We start from the raw sequence: 24342 nt of genomic DNA, 5'->3' as shown, positions 1-24342 counted from the left end.
ACCTTTGATTTGTAGCCAAGTAAGACAGAGTCATCGGTAACCTAGAGACCTACTCCTTGCCCTTGGTGTCTGACGTTGGGGAAGTCTTGTGGGTCTGGGCTCTTAAGGGGCCTTGGCTAACTCTGGTTAGTGTCAAAGTGAATTGTGGATATCCACCTAGTGTCAGAAGTGTTGTGAATATAGTAGTAGTGTGTGAGTAAAGGAGAACCACAGGAGTGTTTCCCTATACGTGCCTCATGAGATGACTTCTCATCAGGAAGAGACATGGTGAAGGAGTCAGCACGTACATCCTCTGTCATTGTCTCCCCACCAGTGTTCCCTGCTCAGATACATGTGGGGATGTGGAAGTGTTGCTTTAAACCAAATAGTGTCGTTACTGCGGGGCTCCTGTCACCTTCAATGCATCCTTCCCCCTGCAGCTGTGGGGAGTGGTGGTCCACACAGCCTGCCCTACCAGTCCTTCACGAGAGAGCAGCTGGCTGGGTTTTCCTGTGAAGCTGTGGCCGGTGTAGTGATGCACTGCCTTCTGTTTCCTTTTCCCCCTTCCCTGCCTCACTGTCCTGTGCTCTTGCTACTTTGGGGTTTTCCCTCCCAGAAAGAGCATCTGCTGCGAAGCTTCGCCTTGGGTCCTTTTTTAGGAAACCTGGACAAAAGGTTATTGCAACAGCCTTTTTACTGCTGTCCTTGATTCTGCTCTGTCTCCTCTAGTTCTTTTTCAACACCCTGTCAGTGTGATCCTTTAGAAATGCATTAGACAAGTCATTCCTCTGATTAAAACCTTTGAGGGGTTTCTCCTATCACTCAATGAGAGCTTCAATCCTCCTGGGTCTAGAGCCAGCCCCTTTCCGTCTCTGAGCACATTTCTTGTGCTACCCTCTTGCTTTCTTCATTCCAGACTTGCTGGCTGTCTTAGTAAGTTTGTGCCACTGTAAAGGAGTACCACAGACTGGGTGGCTTCTAAACAGTAGAATTTATTTCCCACAGTTCTGGAGGCTGGGAAGTTCAAGATTGGGGTGGCAGTGTGGTTGAATTCTGGTGAGAGCCCTGTCCAGGTTTCAGAGTGCCGACTTGACCTGTATCTTCACATGGCTGAGAGCAGAGGGAGGAGGTGAGCTCTCTCATGACTGTTACAAGGGTTCTTATCCTATTCTTGAGGGCCCCATCTTCATGACTTCATCTGATTCTAACTACTTCCCAGGGGCGCCATCCCGTAATACCAGCACGTTGGGAGATAGACTTGCAACATAAGAATTTGAAGAGGGGCACAAATATTCAGTCCATAATACAGGTCTCCTTGCTGTTCCCCTTACACAACAAGCATGCTCCCATCTGTGTTCTAGAAAGTTCAAGATACCTATTTTCCTGCTCCTTCATCTCCTTCAGGTTTTTGCTGTTGAGACATTCTCTAACCAACCTATATAAAAATAGAACCAATCCCTTCTATACTATCTGGCTTACTCTGTTTTGTTTTTTTTTCCCCTGCCCCCATAGTACTTTCATTGTTAGACATATTATATACTTATTTGTTTATGATTTGTCTTCCCCCACCTCACAAGGATGTAAATTTTATAATAAGATAGCCTTTGTCTGGAACATTGCTTATACCTATTTGTTGAATGAATAAGTGAATAAATGTAGTAGGGTCATGTTTGCTATGAAATATGCATAGGTTGAAGTAGATATTATTGTACTGTGATAAGTTTAAATTTAGTATTAAGTCTGAGTCACAAAGGTCATTTTTCTTTGGGGGAATGAGCTAAGTCAGCATTTCTCAAAGTGTGGTCCATGGATAGTATTTTGAAGGATGTTAATAGGAATTATGTAGGAGATAAACCAGTATGTGCGTGTGTGTGTGTGTGTGTGTGTGTGTGTGTGTGTGTGTGTGTTGGACTGTGGACAAATAAGTAGAATCCTGAAGGGTTTTCATGACTGTATGTGACATTTTAATAGATAATTTTTTTTGTACTACATGATAAAATGTGAAATTTTCTCCAAAGAGTCAAGTGTATTGGGAACAAGTGTTTGGTTTTAACTCACTGTAGAATTTTAATCATATGTTAAAGTGAGTTATGGTGAAAATAATGAAGTTCAAGTGTTTTTTTTTTTTTATCCTTTTATTCATGTCAAGAAACATTACCTCTTTGTATGGAAGATTGAATAGAAGAGGTTGATACGTGACAGCAAATCTGTAAGTAATTACAGAAGGATTATTATCATAGAACAGGGAGATTAAGGTTGCATGTAGAATTTGGTACTTGTTGGTGTTGAGAGCCTTTTTTGGATTTCTTTTGGCCTTTTGCTTTGCCCATGGAAGACCATCCAGTAATATCCCCCAAAAAGTGCTTTTCAGAAATAGTGCCAGTCGGCTCTCACCCTGCCTAAAAGCAAAAGACTTGTATCTCATTTTTGCAGGGTAGGTAGAATATAGTTGAGATTAAAAAAATACTATAAATACCATTATTTTATGTGAACCAATAGTTGCTTTTACTGTTATCCATGAATTCTTTTCATTCTGGGATTTTAAATTGCCACAAACTGAGCAAAAAACCTTGGACTGAAGTAAAACAACTCCATCAGAAAGTTGGTCATAGTTCTTCAGCATCCATTAGTAAGTTTTTGTTCAAACAAAATAGTGAATTTAATAATCCCTTAGTGAGTGAGACTTAATTTAAGAAACAAGTGCCTGAGCCTTTTAGCATGTACATGACCTTCATAGGCTTTGGCATGTTCCTTAATTATAGGAGAATTTTGGTCCAGGAAGAACCCAGAATATGAAGGACTTCTAGTTAATACAATCTAGTTAGACTTTGAACTCTCATAGATCCAATTAGACATACTAAGTAAGTAGTTTCGCCTTGCTTACATTTTTCCTGAAAACCCTGACATTTAAATGCTAATAAAGTAGCAGAGTTTCTCTGCTTCTTCAGAAGCATTTTATTCTTGTGGCTTCAATTGACTCTTGTGGTTATTGTTGCTGAGTCAGTTGTTTAAATTATAGTCTTTGAATATTTAAACTTAATGGCAGTCTGTTGATTTGACTTAATCCTGACCATTTGTCTGTCCCTTGCTATTAAATTTGAAATGTCAGAATGTTGGTAACCATGGCTTGGGGGAAAATATGTGAATCTATCATTTTACTAGACTGTCTTATGGGTTAGCATTTTTATATTTGCCAAGGGAAACATAAAATCCAGAGTTCTGCTTCTTTGAAGAGATTATCTTTTGCATTTCTCCTGTGATTATAAAAAACAAAGGGCTTGTGATTCTATTATTTAAAACCAAACCAAAAAACAAAACTCAAACCTGCATACATATGCCTTTATAGACATATTTGTCATAAATTCTTCGATACAGTATATTCATTTTTCCCCAAAATGTTAGGCTTTGAAAAGAGAATATGGCCTTATATCTTAGTTTTCATGAAGGATCTTCATATTCCTCAATTACTGTATTTTGAAGAGCAAAGTGATAAAATGTTGCTTAGATAAGTTACATTAGCCTGAAAAAATGTCATAACATTGTTGGGTGCTTATTGAAGTCACTTGATGGAATTGATGAAAAATCATACCGATGAATTAAAAGATTTAGAAATAATTTGTAGGAGGATGACCTTGTAGTTACATGGATTAGATATCATCGGAAACAAACCTGGAAATTACTTTTCAGAGTAATACGGTAGGGGGTTACTTTGTGGAGATCACAAGTAGTTAATGGGTATTTGAGGTTGGTATAAAGTTTCCAGTGACATCATCATTTGTGAACTCAAAAAGTGCTAGATCTCAAGGAACGCGGAAGGGAAGTTGATGTGCTCTTGAAAACTGTTAGATGACTTAAAAGTGACTGTTGATGATAAAGACTCTGATTTCAAAGATGCAGCTGAGAAAGTAGAATAAAATTATTCCATGAAATTTGAGTGGAAAAAGCAATATTTCTAGATGGACTAATGAGATAGTGCTATTTAAAATATATGTGTGTAACTAGGGGTGCCTGGGTGGCTCAGTTGGTTAAATGTCCAACTTCAGCTCTGGTCATGATCTCACGGTTTGTGGGTTCGAGCCCAACGTCTGTCTCTCTGCTGACAGCTCAGAGCCTGGAGCCTGCTTCTAATTCTGTGTCTCCCTCTCTCTCGGTTCCTCCCTCACTCACGGTCTGTACCTGTCGCTTTCTCTCTCAAAAATAAATGTTAAAAAAATTAAAAAATATATATATATATTTGTATAACTAAATTAAGAAATTATGTAAAATGAAGTCATTTGAATATTTCAGCTATGTCTTGTCATCATCTGTATAACAAAAATGGCCATATCCACATAATTTTGGATATTCTCCTGCAGACCCTGGGTATTGACTTTGATTCTAGTTGTCTTATACTTGGGCAATGTATATTTGTATATATAGTGTATATACAGAATGCGTGTGTGTGTGTTTGTGTGTGTGTATAATGTACATGAGTTTGGACATAGGAAAAGGCCAATAAGGATGTACCCTGTCCTCTTCTCCGTGTAAGCTCCTGGAGAGTGGAGTAGGGATAGTGAGCTCCTTGCTATCCTTAAACATACCAAGAGCGTTCCAGCTTCAGAGCCACTGTGCTGTTCCTTCTGCCTGGAATGCTGTCTCCTTGATAGACACATGACTAGTCCCTTGCCTTTATTCACATGTCACCTACTCAGGGCTTCCCTGGCCACTGTCAAAAATTACTTTCTCAGGAGCCTGGGGTGGCTCACTCGGTTAAGCGTCAGACTTCGGCTCAGGTCATGATCTCGCGGTCTGTGAGTTCGAGCCCCGCGTCGGGCTCTGTGCTGACAGCTCAGAGCCTGGAGCCTGTTTCAGATTCTGTGTCTCCCCCTCTCTCTGCCCCTCCCCCCACTCACACTCTGTCTTTCTCTCCTTCAAAAATAAATAAATATTTTAAAAAAATAAAAAAAAATTACATTCTCTGCTCTGCCTCCCTGTCCTCCTTCCTGTTTAATTCCCCTCCCCCCCCCAACACTTATTTCTACCTACCATACTATTTTAAAGATTGACTGCCTCCCCTTCTAAAATGTAAGTCCAGGAGGGTGAGGAATTTTTTGTTTTATTCAGTTTTGTTCACTGTTGTATCCTTGGTACCTGGAATGGTGCCTGTTGCATAGCAGATGTTGAATGAGTGTTTAAGTCATGGAGCACGAACAGTTGAAAGACTGATGTTATTGTCAGCTTGCATTTTAAAGGGATATACCAGTTTATATCTAATAGTGTTTGACCACAAATATGCCAATGTAATATTTAAAACTATATATAGTTTACTACATAAAATTGTTATTTTAATTTTTTATTACTAGTGAAGTTGAATATTTACACATATTTTTACACTTATTGTTCATTTTATGTTTATATAATACATTTGTTTAAAAATTAGGAAATACTTCCTCATCTCACCCGTTTAATAATTTGTACTTTTGGGGCGCCTGGGTGGCTCAGTCGGTTGGGCGTCCGACTTCAGCTCAGGCCATGATCTCGCGGTCCGTGAGTTCGAGCCCCACGTGGGGCTCTGTGCTGACAGCTCAGAGCCTGCTTCCCATTCTGTGTCTCCCTCTCTCTGGCCCTCCCCTGCTCACACTCTGTCTCACTCTCTCTCTCAAAAATAAATAAACATTAAAAAATATTTTTTAAATAAAAAAAAATAATTTGTACTTTTAAGCTGTCCCCCACTTAACCAATCCAAACCCATGATTGTACACATTAATGTGGCATTTATAGTGGATTCACCAAGACTTATCTTCCATTGTAGTAAGAGAGTGTACTGTTTGGACTTGGGAACCATAACTCTGCCAGAATGCCAGAAGTCTTGAGGTGGGGGGATGGAATTAGGAAACACTGAAAATGTATTCATTCATTCAGCATGTAATTTTTAAGTGGTTTCTGTGTCAGTTACTCTGATGTGCAATGGAGATACAGCAGTAACAAGACAGCTGTATTCTTTTTCTCCAGAGATTATGGTTTACTGAGAAAACTGATGCTACACAAATGAAGAAGAAAATTTAAAAATAAAAATTTGCTCATGCAGTAATAAACACTGCATGATTTATAGCTTTTCGATCTTTATTCAACATGTGTTCATGAACATTAAAATAAACTATAGCTTTCTTTTTTCACTTAGAATATCTTGAAGTTTTCCTTCCTTGTCATTAAATATATTTGCCAACTTGTTTTTTAATGGTTGTGTAATATTCCATTTTATGGAAGTTCTTGTTCAAAGCAATTAACTATTGTTGGGCATTTAGGTTGCTTATAATCTTTTGCTATTATAAATAACATAGCATTTATTTTGTATATAAATCTTTCATGTTAGTTTATTGTTGCCTTACATATTGGTTTCCTATTGCTGGTGTAACACATCACCACAAACAATGGCTTAAAGCAACACAAACTGATTATCTTATAGTGCTAGAGGTCAAACATCTTAAAATCAAGGTTTTGTCCAAGCTGTTTCCTTCTGGAAGCTCAAGGGGACAGTGTGTTTCCTTGTGTTTTCCAGCTTCTAGAGGTCACCTGCATTTCTTGGCTCATGACTTCATCCTCCATCTTCAAAGCTGCAAATACAGTATCTTCTAGTTTTTCTCTCTGACCTCTGTTTCCTTCATCACATCTCCTCTAACTCTAACCCTCCTCCATCCTTCTTGTGATCTGGCTGGGTGTACCTGCATAACCCAGGATGATCTCCTCTTTTTAAGATCTTTAATCATATCTGCAAAAGTCCCTGTTACCATGTAAGGTAACATTTTAATATGTTTCATGGATTAGGATGGGGATGGATTTTTGGGGGGGTCACTGTTCTGCCTACCACATCTTAGGATATGTGCCCAGATATAAAATCGCTAAGGCCAAAGCAGTTTTGAAGGCTTTAGATACATACTGCCAAACTGCCCTCTCAAACCCTGAATCCTCGATTGATACACCTGCAGTGAGAGGTCCTTACACTTAGTCCTTTCTAGCATTTGATATTCCATATTCTTATTTAAAAAAAAATCTTTGAACTCTTGATAGTTATGGTGGCAAACATTTATTAAGTACTTACTGCATGGCCAGCACAAATATAAGAGCTTTATAGGTGTTAGCTAATTTAATCCTCAAAAAACTCTATGACGTAGGTACTTTATTACCTCTGTTCTCTCACTTTCATGGATAAAGACGCTGAGACTTAATGAAGTAACTTGCCTAAGTCACATAGTTGGAAATCGTAGAGCTAAACTTCAAACACAGCTGAGAAAGAGCTAGATAAGTAGATGTCCATATCCTAAAATCTTTCTTTCTGAGGACTTGTGAATACACACATACATACACGCTCTGAATAAAAGATCTCGGTAGGGTGTGCCTATGAGAGTTTTGAGTAAAAAATGATAGCCAGTATTGTTGAATACCCCATGGCTTAATGGAAAAAGGTTTGCAAAGAAATATATGGTCAGGAGGAGATGCAGAAGAGGAAAATGAGGAATGAGATAATTGAAGTGCTTTTTCCCCTGAGGTTTTAGGGCTAATTTATACTTTCTGATTCTGTGCCAAATTGTAAAACTTAATCCTTTTAGAGATGCCTGTAGCAGAAATTCAGGATAGGGTTTAAAACATTATGAAGTCAATAATGAAAAGAATAAGCTCTAAGAAAGGTCTACTTTATATAAAGCAAAGAGGGGCTCAGAATAGCAGGACAAATTTAGAGAGGAGTTTTTATTTTTTTTATTTTTAACTTTCTTAGAGAAGAGTTTTTAGTTTAATCTTTGGGATTTTTATGATTGATAACATGATAATAGTTTTACAACTCTTTTTTTCATTCATAGTTGGTTAGGCACAGAGTACTAATGCATACATCATTTCTTCATTGACTTCCATGAGTGTATCAGAAATGATCTTTTAAATTGTAAGAAAATCTCAACAAAGAATTTTCTACATTTTTATAGTGATGAAACATTCATAGGGGTTTGTTCATTCAAAGCAAACTTATGGAAAACAAAGTCTTTGTTATTTAAACCTGTAATAGGGTGGATAACATGTGCTTTATATTGCTTATTTCTTAACTATTTACATAAATGTTTTTAAACATGTTCATGCCTTTAAAAGATTAATAGGAAGGCTTAAATGTCATGGGAAAATGGAGAACACAGATTTAGATTTATATCCTTTGAATTCTAAATATATAAATAGATAGCTTTCAACTCTACATTTTTGGCCATATGCTATTTACTTGTTAATCTCCAAAGAACCATGGCAATGTAGTTTAATTCTTGTTTTTTATTCTTTTGACTGTTGTTGAGTTTGTGGGATAAATAATACATTGAGTTATATTACTGGTGTGTGTGTGGGGGGGGGGGTGTCTTACAGTCAGTTGGGCATGTTTTGAGAATGTATCCAAACCTTTTTGGTCTGTCCTTGATACCTTCCTTTTGTGATTTCTCAGGGTCACAACCAAGAGAAGCTTTGAATTCTTTTGTTCCAAGATAAAAATAGTTTTACGTTTGTTTGCTTTTCACTGATTACAAAAGCATTCTATTCTTATTGTTAAGAAAAAGACCAAATAATCCAAAAAGGTTTAAAGGAAGAAATAAAAATTACCCCCCAATTCTCTGTACCAAAAGAGATAGCCCCTGTTGACATTTGCTGTTTTTTTTTCTTAATATGGGTACATACACATACACTTTACAAAACTTGAATTATTGCTGAACAAGATTATTTAGTAACTTTTTTGTCCTTAAAAATTTCTGTCACTCCACATTAGTATATATGGGTATCATTTTTAATATGGTTGTTCTCATACATCTATGCAGTCTTACACTTACATTGTCCAAATATTTCTTAGCATAAATTGTCACAAGTAGAATCACTAGGACTAGTGATAGAAGAGTTGAATCCATGAATACTACGGTCAACAAGAGGAGGGGCACATTTTTCCAAACGCTTGCGCTAGACAGTGTTCATTTTATAAGACCTTTCCTAAATCTGATAAGTAAAACTGATTAATGTGGATTTCTGTCATTATTGGTGAAGTGCAGCATCCTTTTATATGTTAATAGATCATACACAATTCTTTATTTTGAATTGCCTGTAATTGAAATTTCTATTTGACTGCTTTTACTTTCAGAACTTGAATTTTGTAGGAATCGTTAAGACCGTTCAACTGAAAATATTATATGCTCCTTGAAAGAGCTTGGAGATACAGCTTACAGGTGCTCTCTACATATTTGTTGTCTTTAGAATACACGTAGAGGGTAAGGTAGTTAGGTAACCCTATAATGAAGTCCTTGCCCCCCAGATTGGGACTCCTGCGATTATTGCCTCAACTTAGGACACCTGAGGAGTGTTTGATGAAGAGATGTGCTTCTGTTTGGTAAATTAATTTTGGTTCTGTTTGGTTAATTAATTTCTCATTCACAAGGCTTTTGGTAAAGTTCATGTTGTTCTGCTTGCCAAGTTGGAATTTGAAATGCATTTCTTCAGAGCGACAAGTGATATTTCAGTGTGTGTTCTCTTAAATGCCTATTGGAACTGTTGTTTCCAAGTTACAAAAAACAATGCAAACTGGTTTACATAAAAGACGTAAATACTCATGTAATGACTGAGATCAAATATAGGCTTGGTTTGGGATGCAGCTTAAAGGGGCTCGCATCATGTTACCAGGAGCCAGTTTTCTTTCTCTGTATATCTATCTCAAATTTGTTCTGTCTAGAGTGGATGCATTTTTATATACATGCTCCCGTTACTGCATCAGAAGGCTGTAGTTGCTGCTGCACGTAATATCCTTCCCTTCCATGGTTAAACTCAGTAAGAAAGAGCGATCATCTCTTCCTAGTTGCCCAAGGAAAAAAAAGTCAGGTGTTCTCTCTTCTTGTGCCTACTTGCTTATTTTGTCTTGTTTGCCCTTCCTGAACCCACTCTGGAAGTCTTGGCTCAGGCATCTGACACGTGCTTTCGGAGAAACTAGGGGAAGGGGTTGAGGCTATCTGAACCACTTGAAAGAAAGTGAGTGAGGTGAGATCCCCAAAAGAAACTCTGGGACTATTGCCAGAAAAAAGGGTACTGGATGCTGGCAAAGCACAACACAGGTGTCCACTCATCTCGTGTGCCTAGTACACGATACGTACTCTAACAAATGTTTATAACTGCCTGACACTAGCCCTATTGGTGCTATTCTTTAACATATTTGTAAAATGAATAGAATTTTGTAGGCCATTCTGGGAACTTCATTGTGTTTCCGAGGTTAAAATTTTACCCGAATGTCAAACAATCTACTTAAACACGGTCTTTCAGACATCGATAAACACTTAGGTACAGGATTATTAAAGGCTTTTAAGCTAGTCCTGTTCCCAGGAACAGGACACTGAAGAGGGTAATCAATAATAATCAGGAGTTGAAGTTAGAGATCAAATTCACTCACTTTCATACTATTCATTCAGATGTTTACTGAAGGCCTATTGGGTGCCAGTTGTAGAAATGTCTGGGTGCTGTGAGTCAGGCTGGGATGCACGAGCCATGGCATGGGCTCTATCAGATCACAGAGTCTAGTGAGAGAGGTGGTGTCCTGGGATAAATGTGCTGACCGTGTGAACTACCCAGTGCAGTGACAGCCTGAGGGACCGGCCCCCACTTCAATCCGGCGGGCTCAGTGAAAGCCCCCTGGAGGAGTCATGCCTGAGCTGAATGGGTCCTGAGGGACCAATAAAAATGATCTAGGACCAGAAAGATGGTGACCTTGGGCAGGGTAGGATAGGCTTTTAAACTATGTACAGAAACATTAGGATTGAGAAGTTATGGCCCCTCTGGGGCATGATAAGTAGTTGGGTATTACCCGGGGAAAAGTGTACGTGTATGAGTGTGGTGGGTATGAGTTGAAAGAAAGTGGTTGATTGAGGGACAATGTCAAGAGAGAAAGCTAGACAGTAATTCACCATGAGATCATACTAAGAAGTGTGGATTTTATCGGGTAGACAGTGGTGAAGTACCAAATAACTTGGAAGCAGTAGAATGACTTCATTAGAACCTAGGAAGAATCCTGGGAAACCCCATGAGTGTAAATTTACTGATAGGAGTTCAGAAAAAAGAGCAGCTTTCATGTTTTTTTAAAAATTGACATTAAGTGTTACATGTATTGATGTGTGTAGCTTATAAATAAACATGTCCGTTGAACACTGACCATCTCCCTTAATAAAGTTTCTAAAATATAGACTTTCTATAAGAAGCAAAAGCAAATGAAGGTTTATTTTTCTTTAAAAAAAAACAGTGTAAAAATAAGCAATCTGATATTGCTTCCCAAGTTTTAAAAAGTTATCAAACTTCAATTGGAAGGAGACATTTCTTTTTTTTTTTCTTTTTTTAATGTTTTAATGTTTATTTATTACTGAGAGACTGGGAGACAGACACAGAGCATGAGCAGGGGAGGGGTAGAGAGAGGGGGAGACATAGAATCCGAAGCAGTCTCCAGGCTCTGAGCTGTCAGCACAGAGCCCGACGTGGGGCTCGAACTCACAAACTGCAGGATCATGACCTGAGCCGAAGTCGGTCGCTTACCCGACTGAGCCACCCAGGCACCCCAGAAGGAGACATTTCTTAATATTAGGACAAGAAATCATTTAAAAATACCAAGCACCTTTTATAAAAAGGGCTTATGAACACTTGTAATCATTAAAAGATCTGTTGCATGAAAGCCTGAGAAATTAAAGAAATTATGATTGTGTCCCCTCTTTAGTAATCATTATCAATATTTTTAGTTTGACCTTTGTTTTATGTCAAGAGCCACAGAGGCTGTTGGGTAACACTCAAGCCATCATTCCAAAAGGAAACCAGAACTTCCTTAGTGGGAGCTATTGTGTCACCTTCTAATCAGTATTATGATAACTCATCTGAGGAAGTCTTGCTGCGCACAAGTATTCAGTGAGAGATTACTGAGGTTAGAAAATACATGAGGTTGATTATGACTGTTGCAGAGTTTCAGCGGTTTTGCTTTTGAGATTTTGAGGTATATCATGGTGCTGGTATTGCTAGGAATGCTGTCCGTATTAGATTTTTGAGTTGTTTATTTAATGTATGATTTTGCTTAGTTTTCCAAATTTTTTATATTTCCTTCAATCAAGTCTTCAGAGTTGTTCTCAGGGAAACATAGATGTGACTTTTAACAAATAATGAAGAGATAGTGTTAACCGGTGACCAATGGTGACTTCACTTACCATGGTGAGCACTGAGTCATGTACAGGATTGTCGAATCACTGTGTGGTCCACCTGAAACTAATATTGTATCCCGGCTGTACTTCAGTACTAAAAATTAAAAAATAATGAAGAAAGTATTTGCTTAGTAGGAATCCCCTTCATAAGGAAAACTTTATATTAAAGGAGGGATTCTTGTACTTCAGAGAAGAACAATGTTTTAATTTTAAGACTCCCCTGACCTCCATAAATATACACTTTGTGTCTACAACATGTAGGTGGGTCTACAAAATGTTTTGCACACACGACTCAATAAATGTTTGCCCAAGTACATTGATCCGGTCTAAATAGGAACTGAACCTGAAATCCTCTCCTCGCGCGTGTGCACATACACCCTGGCTGAACAGCTGGGGTAACTGTTAGGATTGGGTTCATGCATTCATTAGGATTAGGTTCAACTGTCCATAATAGAGACATCCAAAATAATAGTGTCCAAAAGGTCAAAATTTGTTTCTCACATAAAATATGTCTAGACGTAGTAATCCAGGGCTGCTACAGCGACTCTGTGAAGTCCTTCAGGACGTCCGCTCCTTCTCCTTCTTTGCCTCATCAGTCTGGAAAGCGGCCCTTCTCTTCATGGACTAACATGGTGATTAGAGTGCAGCCATTACATTTATTTTTCCACAGTAGAAACAAACCGATAGTAGAAAGGCCAGAGAGCACAAACTATCACGTTCTTCTTTTTTCTTAACATCTTCATTTCCGTTCTCAAGGTCCTAATCAGAATGCATTGTCTCCTCTTCTCCACATTGCCCTGTTATCTGGCATAGCATCTTTATTTTTCTTTCCATGTAAATTCAGTGTGCTCCTTTTTAAATATTAGTTTGGCACCTTTCTCTTTTGTCCCACTTCCCCAGCTCTGGTCTGTACACAGATCTCAAGTGGTTTCTGTCTACTTTCTGGTTGATGAGCTCTTGTATTTAGTGAGGTCTTAGTAACAAAGATCTAGTGTATATCTTGACCCAAAGTAAGTTTTTTTGGTTTACTGTTGGCTAAACTTCTAAGGCGATTTTCTAAGGAAATTAATGGACTTTGTAAAAAAATTGAGACTTATTTTAAATTTTATTTAATTCAGAGAATTTATTTGCAAGTTTTGAAATGCAAGAATCTTTAAAAAGAAAAGAAATATACTTTGCTAATAGTGATAAAACACTTAGCAATCATTTTATTTATTTTATTTACGTTTTTGAGAGAAAAAGAGTGCATGAGTGGGGGAGAGGGGCAGAGGAAGAGAGACAGAGAGTCTTAAGCAGGCTTCATGCTAAGCTTGGAGCCCAATGCGGGCCTCGAACTCATGATTGTGAAATCATGACCTGAGCTAAAATCAAGAATCTGATGCTTAACCCATTGAGCCACCCAGGTGCCTCGTTAGTAATCATTTTAAATCCAGAATCCATTCAGGTCTGTTTTTGCATAGTACTTTTTTATTCTTAAGCTATCACTTTGAATGAAAGGAAATAGACATTGGATATGTTCAACTCACCTTTCATTTCACAACTAGGTGTCAGTATTAACATACCTGATTCGGTGTCTCAGGTGTGATTATAATGAGCTCATTCAAATAATTACTCACCCATATAAGGTACAAGTCAGAAAATAAATGATAAAGAAAACAAAGAAAAATTAAGCTACTTTTCTTATTTCCAAGTGGACTGGTTAATTTTATATTTACATTTTTAAAAACAGAATTTTTCCCCCACCTTAGTAACTATGCACAATTAAACTTTCTGATTTATTTGGTTAGGAAAGGCAGGTAGAGCGTGAACTTGTGCCTTTTCACTACTACCAACCAGAGGTTTTTCCTACAACTTCTCCAGAAAGAGTGATCAGAAAAAGAAGGAAAATTATTGCTATTCACATAGGGTGTGTGTGTGTGTGTGTGTGTGTGTGTGTGTGTGTGTGTGAGAGAGAGAGAGAGAGAGAGAGGGAGAGAGAGATTCTTGCCTACTTGAGACATATTTGAGAGCAGGACTTATGCATGTATTGTCAGTGACATTTCTTACATTTCCCTAGAAATCTCTCCTGGTATAACTAAATCTACCTTTTTCAATTCAGTCCTCATGTAAATAGTACGATACCTCTTGTCTTTCCTTGTACATCTGATCTGACAATATTTTCACAGCATTTATACTGCATTTCTCTAACTAGAGTGTCTCACCTTTTATACCCATGTTTCCTGTTGATACGTACACAGTCCAGTGTAATAACTGAAATATCATGAATAAAATCCAGATAAAGCAATAGACCAAAGTGCTGAAAACACATCCGATGCTCCATCCCACTAGAAGATCCTGATGGGTTCCCATTCCCCAATTCTCTTTTCAAGAATCCCTGCTCCTGCATGATTTAAGTAATAGATCTAGCTCACTTGTACAAAACTCACTAAGTGAATTATATTCACTTAGATACTGTTAGTTAAACATTTTCAAAATATGTGTATGTGGCTTGACAAAGATTTTTGGATTTTTCAAGTATATAGTAGAAAATAATAGTCAACTTGTCTTTGGATCTCAAGTCCAGATTTTGACAGAATTGACAGGTTTGCTTTTTTAAATTGTTATTTATAAGTCTAAATGTTTCCTTAGAAACATGTCCATACCCCAGAACAATTCTGTTTTGAAAAAGCAAGTTGAATTACTGTCAGCAATATCTTGGTACATCCATTTCTCATCATGGAAGTAACTTTTTAGGTCATGCGGTGGATCCTAATTTTACAACAATCCACAGTAATGTGTAAACAGTGCATTTGCTTATTGACTTTTAAAATCTCTTGTTTTCTGAGAATTTTCGGTTCATCAGTTCTTAGATAACCACATAAAACATTTATTTGGCAGTTACTTTTTGTAAGTTTTTGTGTCTTTTGGGTACGTGATGCAAGAACATAAAATTAATTATTGATTGTGGTACAGATTCAGCACATCACTGTAGATTGTCAGTCAGCCTGAAAAAAGAGAAAAGTCATATTAATCAACTCCAGGCAATCCCAGTTTGCTGCATATATTGTGGAAATGCAAGCAGGCGACATCATGCTCATAAGATATCTTATTCAGCAGAACAGTAAAATAGTTCAATAAAGTTGATTTAATTCTGAGCTCTCTTACAGTGCTTAGTAGTAACTTAGTTCTTGACCTGAATTATAACAGGTCTGTGATTTTGCAAAATGATCCTTATATACTAATTTTCTTGTTTGTTTAAAAGCCTTCTTGATTTGTGTTTCAGGATTTCTCTGATGCCCTTGACAAAGATATTATGTACAACTTTATATCAAGGCAAGGGACTAGTTACTGCTTTTAAACTCGGTTGGAGTCAGCTATATGATATTACTCACTGGACCTCAGAGTTTCCAGTTATCTATACCTAGGAGATAGCTGGTCCTGGCTGAGTGTCTTCAGCAAATATGTACTTAAAGACATTTACGCCCTTGTTTTGTGTCTGGCATCTTCACTTTTAGGCCTCAGTGAATGGCTGTGATTATTTTCTGAGTGTGTGTGAGCCTTCCTCTTTACTCCATCTTCTGTGATCCGGGTTTTATTTCTGGTGCCTGCTGCATGAGCCCTAGCTTCTCACCACTAAATTTTCTTTTAATTTTTTGATATTTGGTCTACCTGTGCTAACTATTAACAGCAAATGGTTATTAAAGAAATAGCTGTTTGGAGGTATTATGCAATTTTGTAATATTTTTTCTTATGGTATTTCTCAGAAGTCTTAAATACTATTATTTTTAAAACTTCACATTTTCTCCTGATTTAGGTCAGTATATATACATGATTAGTTTTGTATGTGTTTGAGTAAAGAGTGCAAGGGGGTGGTAATTGCAAAATCTAACAGCAGCTATGTGTGTTTACATAGCCTCATTGTTGACTGCCAGTGAAGGGCTATAGCAGAACTCTGAATCTGATACCATTCTGAAAATTATTATTATTATTTTTTTAGCAGCAAGATAAAAGGGCAGTGAAGGCATGCCCTTGGAATTATTTCCCTTGCTCTTCTTACATTCTGTCCTAGGCTGTCAAGAATTTTTTTTCTTTTTTTTTTTTTTTTAGTCTATGTGTTTTATACATTTGGACACCACTTAACTGTTGATTTCATTTCAAAACTTGCCTATGCCTTAAACAGGTGAATTTTTTTGGAATGTAAATTATATCTCAATAATATTATTGTTAAAGAAATCCCCCAAATTTAACTAAAAGCATTTGTAGTGATATTGGGAAGCAGCTTTATATTAACATTAGAAGGTGAAGAGCAAATGGTAGTTAATTTATTTATATAAACTTCCACGTGATACAGTTTTTAAGAATATACTTACCTATCCTATTTTTGGTTTGTTTGAACTTACGAGAACTTTCTATTTAACTTGTAAGTGTGTATCTTAATGGAGTGAGGAAGGCAAAGGTCAGAAATACTGACTAAAACATTTAATTCTCATTTTTAGCTTCAGAATGCTGTTTAGAGTAATGAGCCAGAAGTGTATGCACGTCTTTCACTTCGTGCCCGACTCCCGAAGCCTGGTCAGCCACGGAAATCTGAGCTCTGGCTAGTGAGGAAACGTGCTGCACAATTCTGCTACTTTGACTTCTCTGTAAAGTGAACACGTTGATACTGAGGACTTTGCATTTTAAGATATTCCATTTATCATTACAGAGAGCTGTATTCCTGCACAAGTGGTGGCTGCCATTGACGTAAACACTGTCGCTAATGAAGTGTACGCGTACAATTTTCCTCACACTCAGTTACTGGCCAAGACAATTGAAGTGAGTAATCATGCTTATTGCTTTGATAAGTAGATGGCGAGGAAAACGTGATTGAAAACCACTGTATGATACTGATCGATGGTGTGTTAATTGGAGAATAAGTTCTATACGAATGAGAAGTTTAGGAGAAGGGCATCGACATTTTCTGTTCTGTGGGAAGATGGCATGCTCTATTTTGCCTTTATTTTTTTTTAATTTTCAGTTTAAGAGAGTGAGAGTGAGAGAGTTCAGTATTTTGGTTTCTGAGACAAGGGAATGAAACGTAAGAATATGTTTGACTCCTAAATTCATGGTTCTCTAATGGCATTAAACTTTGATTAATTCTTTACTTTCAAGCAATAGTCACATACTATAATATGTATGTATATATATATATATATATAGAGAGAGAGAGAGAGAGAGGCAGTCATTGGCTATTACTTATTGAATGCTTCTTATTTTAGCAAGCCTGTCAGAATTAAAGGTTAAAAGTACACGTGATGAACTCAGCAGAGGTATTTAACACTATTTTTAAATAGTGTTAGTAAATAATAGTTATTTTAAAAATAATATGAAATTGTTTTTTTCTCTCATTTTCTTGTTGTGACGACTTTTACAATGAATTTCTCATGAAGCCATAATTTATACACAATAAACTGCACTCATTTAAGGTGTGTAGTTTGAGTTTTGACCAGTACATACAAGTGCGTAACCACCGCAATCAGGACTTAGAATGCCCATCCCCTACAGTGTTCCTTGGTGCCCCAACCCCGGTCAACTACTGATCTTTCTGTCATTACGGATTAAATTTTCCATTTCTAATACATCACAAATAAAATCATGAGGGTGAGTTTTTTTTGGGTGTAACTTTTCTGTGTAACATAATGTTTTTTGAATTCACCCATGTTGTTGTGCTTATTGGTAGTCTGCTCTTTGTTATTGCTGAGTCATATTCTGTACAGTGGAATATTTTACACTACAGTGTATGTATCCATTCACATGATGTTAGACATCTAGGTTGTTTCCAGTTTTCGACCATTACAAAAAAGTTGCTATGAACATTCATGTCCAAGTTTTTGTGTGAACCTTTGTTTTCATTTCTTGTAGACGAATACCCAGAACTGGAATTTCTGGGTCATATAGTAGGTTTCTTTAATTTTATGAGAAAATGCTAACTGCTTTCTCTAGTGCTTATACCATCTTACAGTCTCATAACCACGTACATGTTTCAGTTGTTTCACATCCTTACAGCGCTTGATATTGTCATTTTTTAATGTTTATTTATTTTTGAGAGAGAGACACACAGATAGAGCAGGGGAAGGGCAGAGAGAGAGGGAGACACAGCATCTGAAACAGACTTCAGGCTCTGAGCTGTCAGCACAGAGCCCGATGCGGGGCTCAAACTCAAACCACGAGATCAGGGTCAGAGCCCAAGTTGGACACTTAACAGACTGAGCCACCAAAGTGTCCCTGATATTGTCAGTTTTTAAAATTGTAGCCATTCTAGTGAGCATATAGAGGTATTGTGATTCTTTCGTGTGTGCTGATTCTAATTTGCATTTCCCTGCTGGCTAATAATGTTGAGCATCGTTTCATGTACTTCTCGGCTATTTCTGTGTTTTCTTCGGTGATGAAATTTCTTGCCCAATTTTTATTACTTGGTGTGTTTGTAATATCATCATTTAGTTGAAAGGCTTATTAAGTTTTCGGGATTCAAGTTGTTTGTCAGAATATATATAACAAAGATTTCCTCCAGTTCTGTAACTTGTCTTTTCATTTCCTTAACTGTGTTCATCAAATTGCACGTTATTTATCTTTTTTTTGTTTTTGGGTCACGTTTTTATGTGTTCTAAAAAAAAAAAATCTTTGTTCACCCTATTTTTCCCTCTTCTAGAAATTTTATGGTTTTGGCTTTTCTATTTAGATTTCTGACTCATTTAGAGTTACTTTTTGTGTGCAATTTGAAGTAGCAGTCATTTATTTTTTTCCAAGTGCATAAAACATTGTCCTGGCACCATTTCTGAAATGATTATCCTTTCCTCAATTTCCTTGACACCTTTATTAAAAAACTAAGTCATAAATGTGTGAGTCTATTTCCAGACTCTCTTCAGTAGTATCTGTATGGTTTTCCTTACACCAATAGCACACTCTTGTGATTATTATAGCTTTATAATATGCATTGAATTCAGGTAGTGTAAGTTCTCGAATCTCTGTTTTTCATTTCCACAGTTATTTTGGTTACACTGCCATTTACATTTGTGTGTAAGTTTCAGAATCACCCTGCCAATTTCTATGAGTAAAAAAAAAAAAAAAAAGACATTTTTATTGGAATTGCACTGATTGGTTTTGGAAGAACTGATATCTTAATAAAATTGAGTCTTTCAGTCCATGAATATGGTATCTCTCTTCATGTATTTAGATGTTCTTTAATTTATATCAGCAATATTTTATACTATTTAGTGTACAAGTCTTACACACATTTTAGTTAATTAATCCCTAAATACATGTGGGTTTTGATGCTATTGTAAGTGGTGTTTGTTAAAAAATATATTTTGAATTGTTTATTGCTAGCATATAAGAATACACATAATTGTGTTTCTTGACCTTCACCTTGTATCTTGTGACTTTGTTATATTAATTTATTCTGATAGCTTTGATTTTTTAGGATTTTTCCACATACCCACAAATACTATCTGAGAATAAAGAGTTTTGCTTTGCCCTCTAATCAGTGTTACTTTTTTCTTATTGCATTGTATAGGATCTTCTGTACAGTATTGATTAAATAGGATTGCCTTGGGTATCCTTGCCTTCTTCTAGATTCTAGGGGCAGAACCTTCAGTCATTCACCATTTAGTATGATGTTAGTTGTAGATTTTTTATAGATGCATTTTATTAAGTTTCTTTTTATTACATTTTCTGAGAATTTTTATCAGGAATGGATTTTTAGTTTTTCAAATGCTATCTTTCTTGCATCTTTTGGCATGATTATAGCATTCTCCCCTTTTATTCTGGTAATACAGTGATTATATCAATAACTTTTTTTGAATATTAACTCAGTATTGCATTCCTGGGATAAATCCTACCTGGTCATGATCTACTATCTTTTTTATGTAATAAAAATTTGTTTGTTTTCAATTTGTTAATATTTTGTTAGATATTTTTACATTCTCCTCAGCTTTTTAGTATGGTTTTGGTATTAGGGTCATATTAGCCTTATACTTTTTGGAAGAGTTTGAAAAACAAGTATTAGTTCCTCTATAAATGTTTGATAGAATTTAGTTAATGGAGCTATGTGGGCCTAGAATTTTCTTTGTGGGAAGATTTTAAACTATGAATTTAATTTCTTTAATTGTTACAATACCAGTAAAGCTTTCTATTTATTTTTTTGTTTAGTTTTAGAAATTTGTGATCTTTGAAGAAATTATCCATTTTATCTAATTTGTCAAATGTATTGGCTTGACATTTTTCATATTTCCTTATATCCTTTTTCTACATGTGAACTCTATAGTGATGTACCGTATGTCATTCCTAATGTTAGTTATTTGTATCTTTTCTCTTTTTTTTCCCTCTGCTAATGAAGCTGGAGGTTTACCAATTTTATTGGTCTTTTTAAGTAAGCAGCTGTGGATGCAATTGATTTTATCTATTATTCATTTGTTTACTATTTCACTAATTTCTGTTTTTCTTTATTATTTCTTTCTACTTACTTTGCATTGAAATTTTTAATACTTCTTACAGTGGGACTTAGATGATTGACTTGAGATTGTTTTCCTTTTTTTGTATAAACATTTAGTGTAAATTTTCCTAAGTTTTGACTACATTTCACAAACTGTCATATGTTGTGTGTTCATTTTCATACAGTTCAAAATATTATCCAATTTGCCTTCTGATTTCTTCTTTGGCCCCTGCATCATGTATAAGTATGGGTTTAACTTTCCAAATATTCATGATATTTCCAGATAGCTTTCTGTTATTGATTTCTCATTTCTGTTTTATTTTGGTCATACTGTGTATGATTTCAGTTATTTTAAATTTGTTGTGACTTTGTTATAGGCCAGAATTCATTTTGTCTAGTGAATGCTCTATCTATATGCTATTGAAAAGAATGTATTATTTTCTTTTCTTTTTTTTTTTTTAACTTTTTATTTTAGTTTATTTATTTTGAGAGAGACAGAGAGCACAGCAGGGGAGGGGCAGAGAGAACGAGAGACAGAATCCCAAGCAAGCTCTGTGATGTAAACACAGAGCCTCATGTGGGGCTTGAACTCACAAACCTTGAGATCGTGACCTGAGCCGAGATCAAGAGTCAGGCACTTAACTGACTGAGCCACCCAGGTGCCCCAAGAATGTATTCTTTTCTTGTTGGGTGGAATACTCAGTAAATGTCAGTTAGGTCAAGTTGGTTGTTAGTGTTCAATTTTTCTATATTATTACTGATTTCTTCTATCAGGTGCTGAGAAAGGGGTGTTGTAATCTCCAGTTACAGTCATAAATGTGTCTCTTTTTTCGGTGTTGTCAGTTTTTGCTTCATTTTATCTTGAAGCTCTGTTATTAAGTGTACATACTTTATAATTTTTTTTGTGATTGACCCCTTTAGCATCATGAAATGTTCCTTTTTAACCCTAGGAAGTATTTCTTGTACTGAAGTCTACTTTTCCTGATACTAATACAGCCACTTCTGCTTTCTTATGATTAATGTTTGCATGTTTATCTTTTTCCATCCTTTAAATTTTATCCTACTTATATCTTTGTATTTAAATTAGATTTGCTGTAGACAGTGTATAGCTGGGTCTTGCTTTTTTATTCAGTCTGGCAACCTCTACCTTTTAATTGGAGTACATTTACACTTAATTTTGTTATTAATATTATTTTAATTCTACTACCTTGTTATTTGTTTTCTATTTTTCCGTCTGTTGCTCCACTAATGGCTATTAGGTATATCTTACTATTTGTATCTGTCTTATTTTCTTAGTGGCTACTCTAGGGTTTACAGTATGCATCTTTAACTTATGGAAGCCCACCTTCAAATAACATATAGCACTTCATAAATTAATTCAACAGTATATACATCCATTTTACTCTCCAGAATATTTTCTATTATTGTCATACATTTTACTCCTATGTTTATTAAAACCTCAAATATATTGTTAGTGTTTTTGGATTAAGTAGTCAAATATTTATTAAAAGTTTTAAAAAGACCTGGAATGTTTCATATTTATTTACATATCATCTGCTATTTTTAACACTCTTCATTTTTTTTTAAGTCAAAGTTTGCATGTGGTATAATTTCCTTCTTCCTGAAAAACCTTTAGCATTTCCTGTCATGAACATTTGGCAGGTGACAAATTTCTCAGTTTTTTGTGAGTGCAGAAGTATTTTATTTTGTCTTTGTTGTAAAATAGAATTTTCACTGAATCCTTGGTTGCATTCATTTTTGAAAGATGTTTTCATAAGTTCATATTTTCTATGAATTAAAACAGTTTTCCAGCACTTTCCATTTTTACCTGGTTTGCTTAATTTCTGATTTAGAAGTCTAATAATTCTTAATTTCTCTTAATATATTATATCTTTCTCTGGCTACAATTAACATTTTGTCCTTATCACTTGTTTTCAGAAATGTTATTTGATATGTTTTTTGTATGTTTTTCTTTATTCATTCTGCTTGGGCCTTGTGCTTTTCTTGTTTATAGTTTTCATCAAATTTGGGAAGGTTTTGGCCATTATTCAAATATTTTCTCTGTTCCCTATTTTCACTTTACCTCAAATTATGCGTATATTAGATCCCTTCATATTGTCCTGCTGGTCACTGAAGGTATTCATTTTTACTCTCCTTTTCTCTATGCTTCATTTGGAAACATGCTATATTGTTATATCTTCAAGTTATTATTTTTTTCAGTGCGTAACTTTTTGTTTCAATTTTTTTCATTTTTAGAAGTTTCCATTAACTTTTTTCATGTATTCAATTTGTCTCCATGTTTTTGTTTTCTTTAGGCCTTTGAAAAAATTGATGGTATTTATGACTGTTAAAACCTTTGCTAATTCCATCATCTCTCTCCTTGCTGGGTTTCTTTCTATTGATGAATTTCCTCACCCCCACCTCTTTTTTTAAAAATTTTTTTTTTTCAACGTTTATTTATTTTTGGGACAGAGAGAGACAGAGCATGAACGGGGGAGGGGCAGAGAGAGAGGGAGACACAGAATCGGAAACAGGCTCCAGGCTCTGAGCCATCAGCCCAGAGCCCGACGTGGGGCTCGAACTCACGGACCACGAGAAGTCGGACGCTTAACCGACTGAGCCACCCAGGCACCCCTTCTCACCCCCACCTCTTGCCCCTCACCCCCTTCCCGCTTATGGGTCACATTATCTTGTTTCTTAGCATTCTCGTAATTTTTTATTAGGAGACTGGCATTGTAGCCAGTTTGTTGTAACCCTTTAAGGAATATTGGATTTTGTTCTCACAGGCAGTTAATTGCAGATCAGCTTAATTCTCTCAGGGTATGTTTTTAAGCATTTTTTTAAAGTGGGTCTTGAATAGCTTTTATTGTGAGGCTAGTCTCATCCCACTACTAAGATATGACCTTTCTTAGATCTCTGTTAAATACCTCATGGATACAGAAAAAGATGCTCAACATCACTAATCCTCAGGGAAATGCAAATCAAAACCACAATGAGGTATCACCTCACAGCTGTTAGAATGGTTAGTATCAAAAAGACAAGAAATAGTAATAAGCGTTGGTAAGGATGTGGAGAAAAATGAACCCTCATTGAATCACCGTGTTGTATGCCTGAAACTAATATAACATCATATGCCAACTACACTCCGATAATAATAATAATAATAATAAAATAGCCCACATACTCAACTAGGTCTTCCTACTCTGGGTGTCCTAGTTTTTTGGCTTACAGCTCCCCAGTAATTGTGCTTTTCCCAGCAGTAGTTCTTTGCCCTCCCTCATGGCATGTCCCCTGATGCACTCATAGATTGATAATATCCAACCAGACACTCAAAGTGAATGCCATGCAGATTTCTGCCTCTCTTTCCCTGTGTAGCTTCCTGCTTTCTAGCACTCTGCCCTGTTTTAGTGCTAATTATACTTCACTTCTACTTTTAATAGATGATAATAAGTCATATTATTTGCTTATGATCTAAGAAGGCTAGGAAAAGGGAAGAATGGAGGTAGGTACCTCCAGCTCACTGTCTGTAAGCTCTGCAAGTCTGTCTGTAAGAAAAAAGCTTGCCTTCCTATGGCTTTCAGTTTCTTCTTTGGTATTCCTTATATCCCTGGTCTGATGTGGAGAGAGTGTTATCATGTCTAGGTCAAATATATAGGAGCTATGCTGAGAGTCATGTTTCAAAAGGGAGTAGAAATTGAATGGAAAACT

The 24342-nt window shown here is 36.2% G+C and overlaps 1 protein-coding gene across 14 annotated transcripts in view; it reads left to right on the top strand.

Moving 5' to 3' along the window:
- The window catches only part of TRDMT1 (tRNA aspartic acid methyltransferase 1), a 91014-nt gene that overhangs the window by 29873 nt on the left and 36799 nt on the right, over positions 1-24342 (top strand). For 13 of the 14 annotated variants that reach the window (XM_053225350.1, XM_053225347.1, XM_053225345.1 and 10 more), the window contains one exon: positions 16870-16979. In XM_053225350.1, coding sequence (XP_053081325.1) covers positions 16924-16979 — 56 coding nt within the window. In that variant the 5' untranslated portion in view covers positions 16870-16923. Of the gene's footprint in view, positions 1-16869; positions 16980-17422; positions 17474-24342 lie in introns of those variants that run through there. The other variant, XM_053225343.1, reaches the window with a different exon arrangement.

This window comes from Acinonyx jubatus, chromosome B4 (assembly GCF_027475565.1).
Source record: "Acinonyx jubatus isolate Ajub_Pintada_27869175 chromosome B4, VMU_Ajub_asm_v1.0, whole genome shotgun sequence".
In the NCBI taxonomy this organism is placed as follows: domain Eukaryota; kingdom Metazoa; phylum Chordata; class Mammalia; order Carnivora; family Felidae; genus Acinonyx; species Acinonyx jubatus.
The sequence above is the reverse complement of the archived record's forward strand: the minus strand, read 5'-3'. Positions and strand labels throughout refer to the sequence as shown.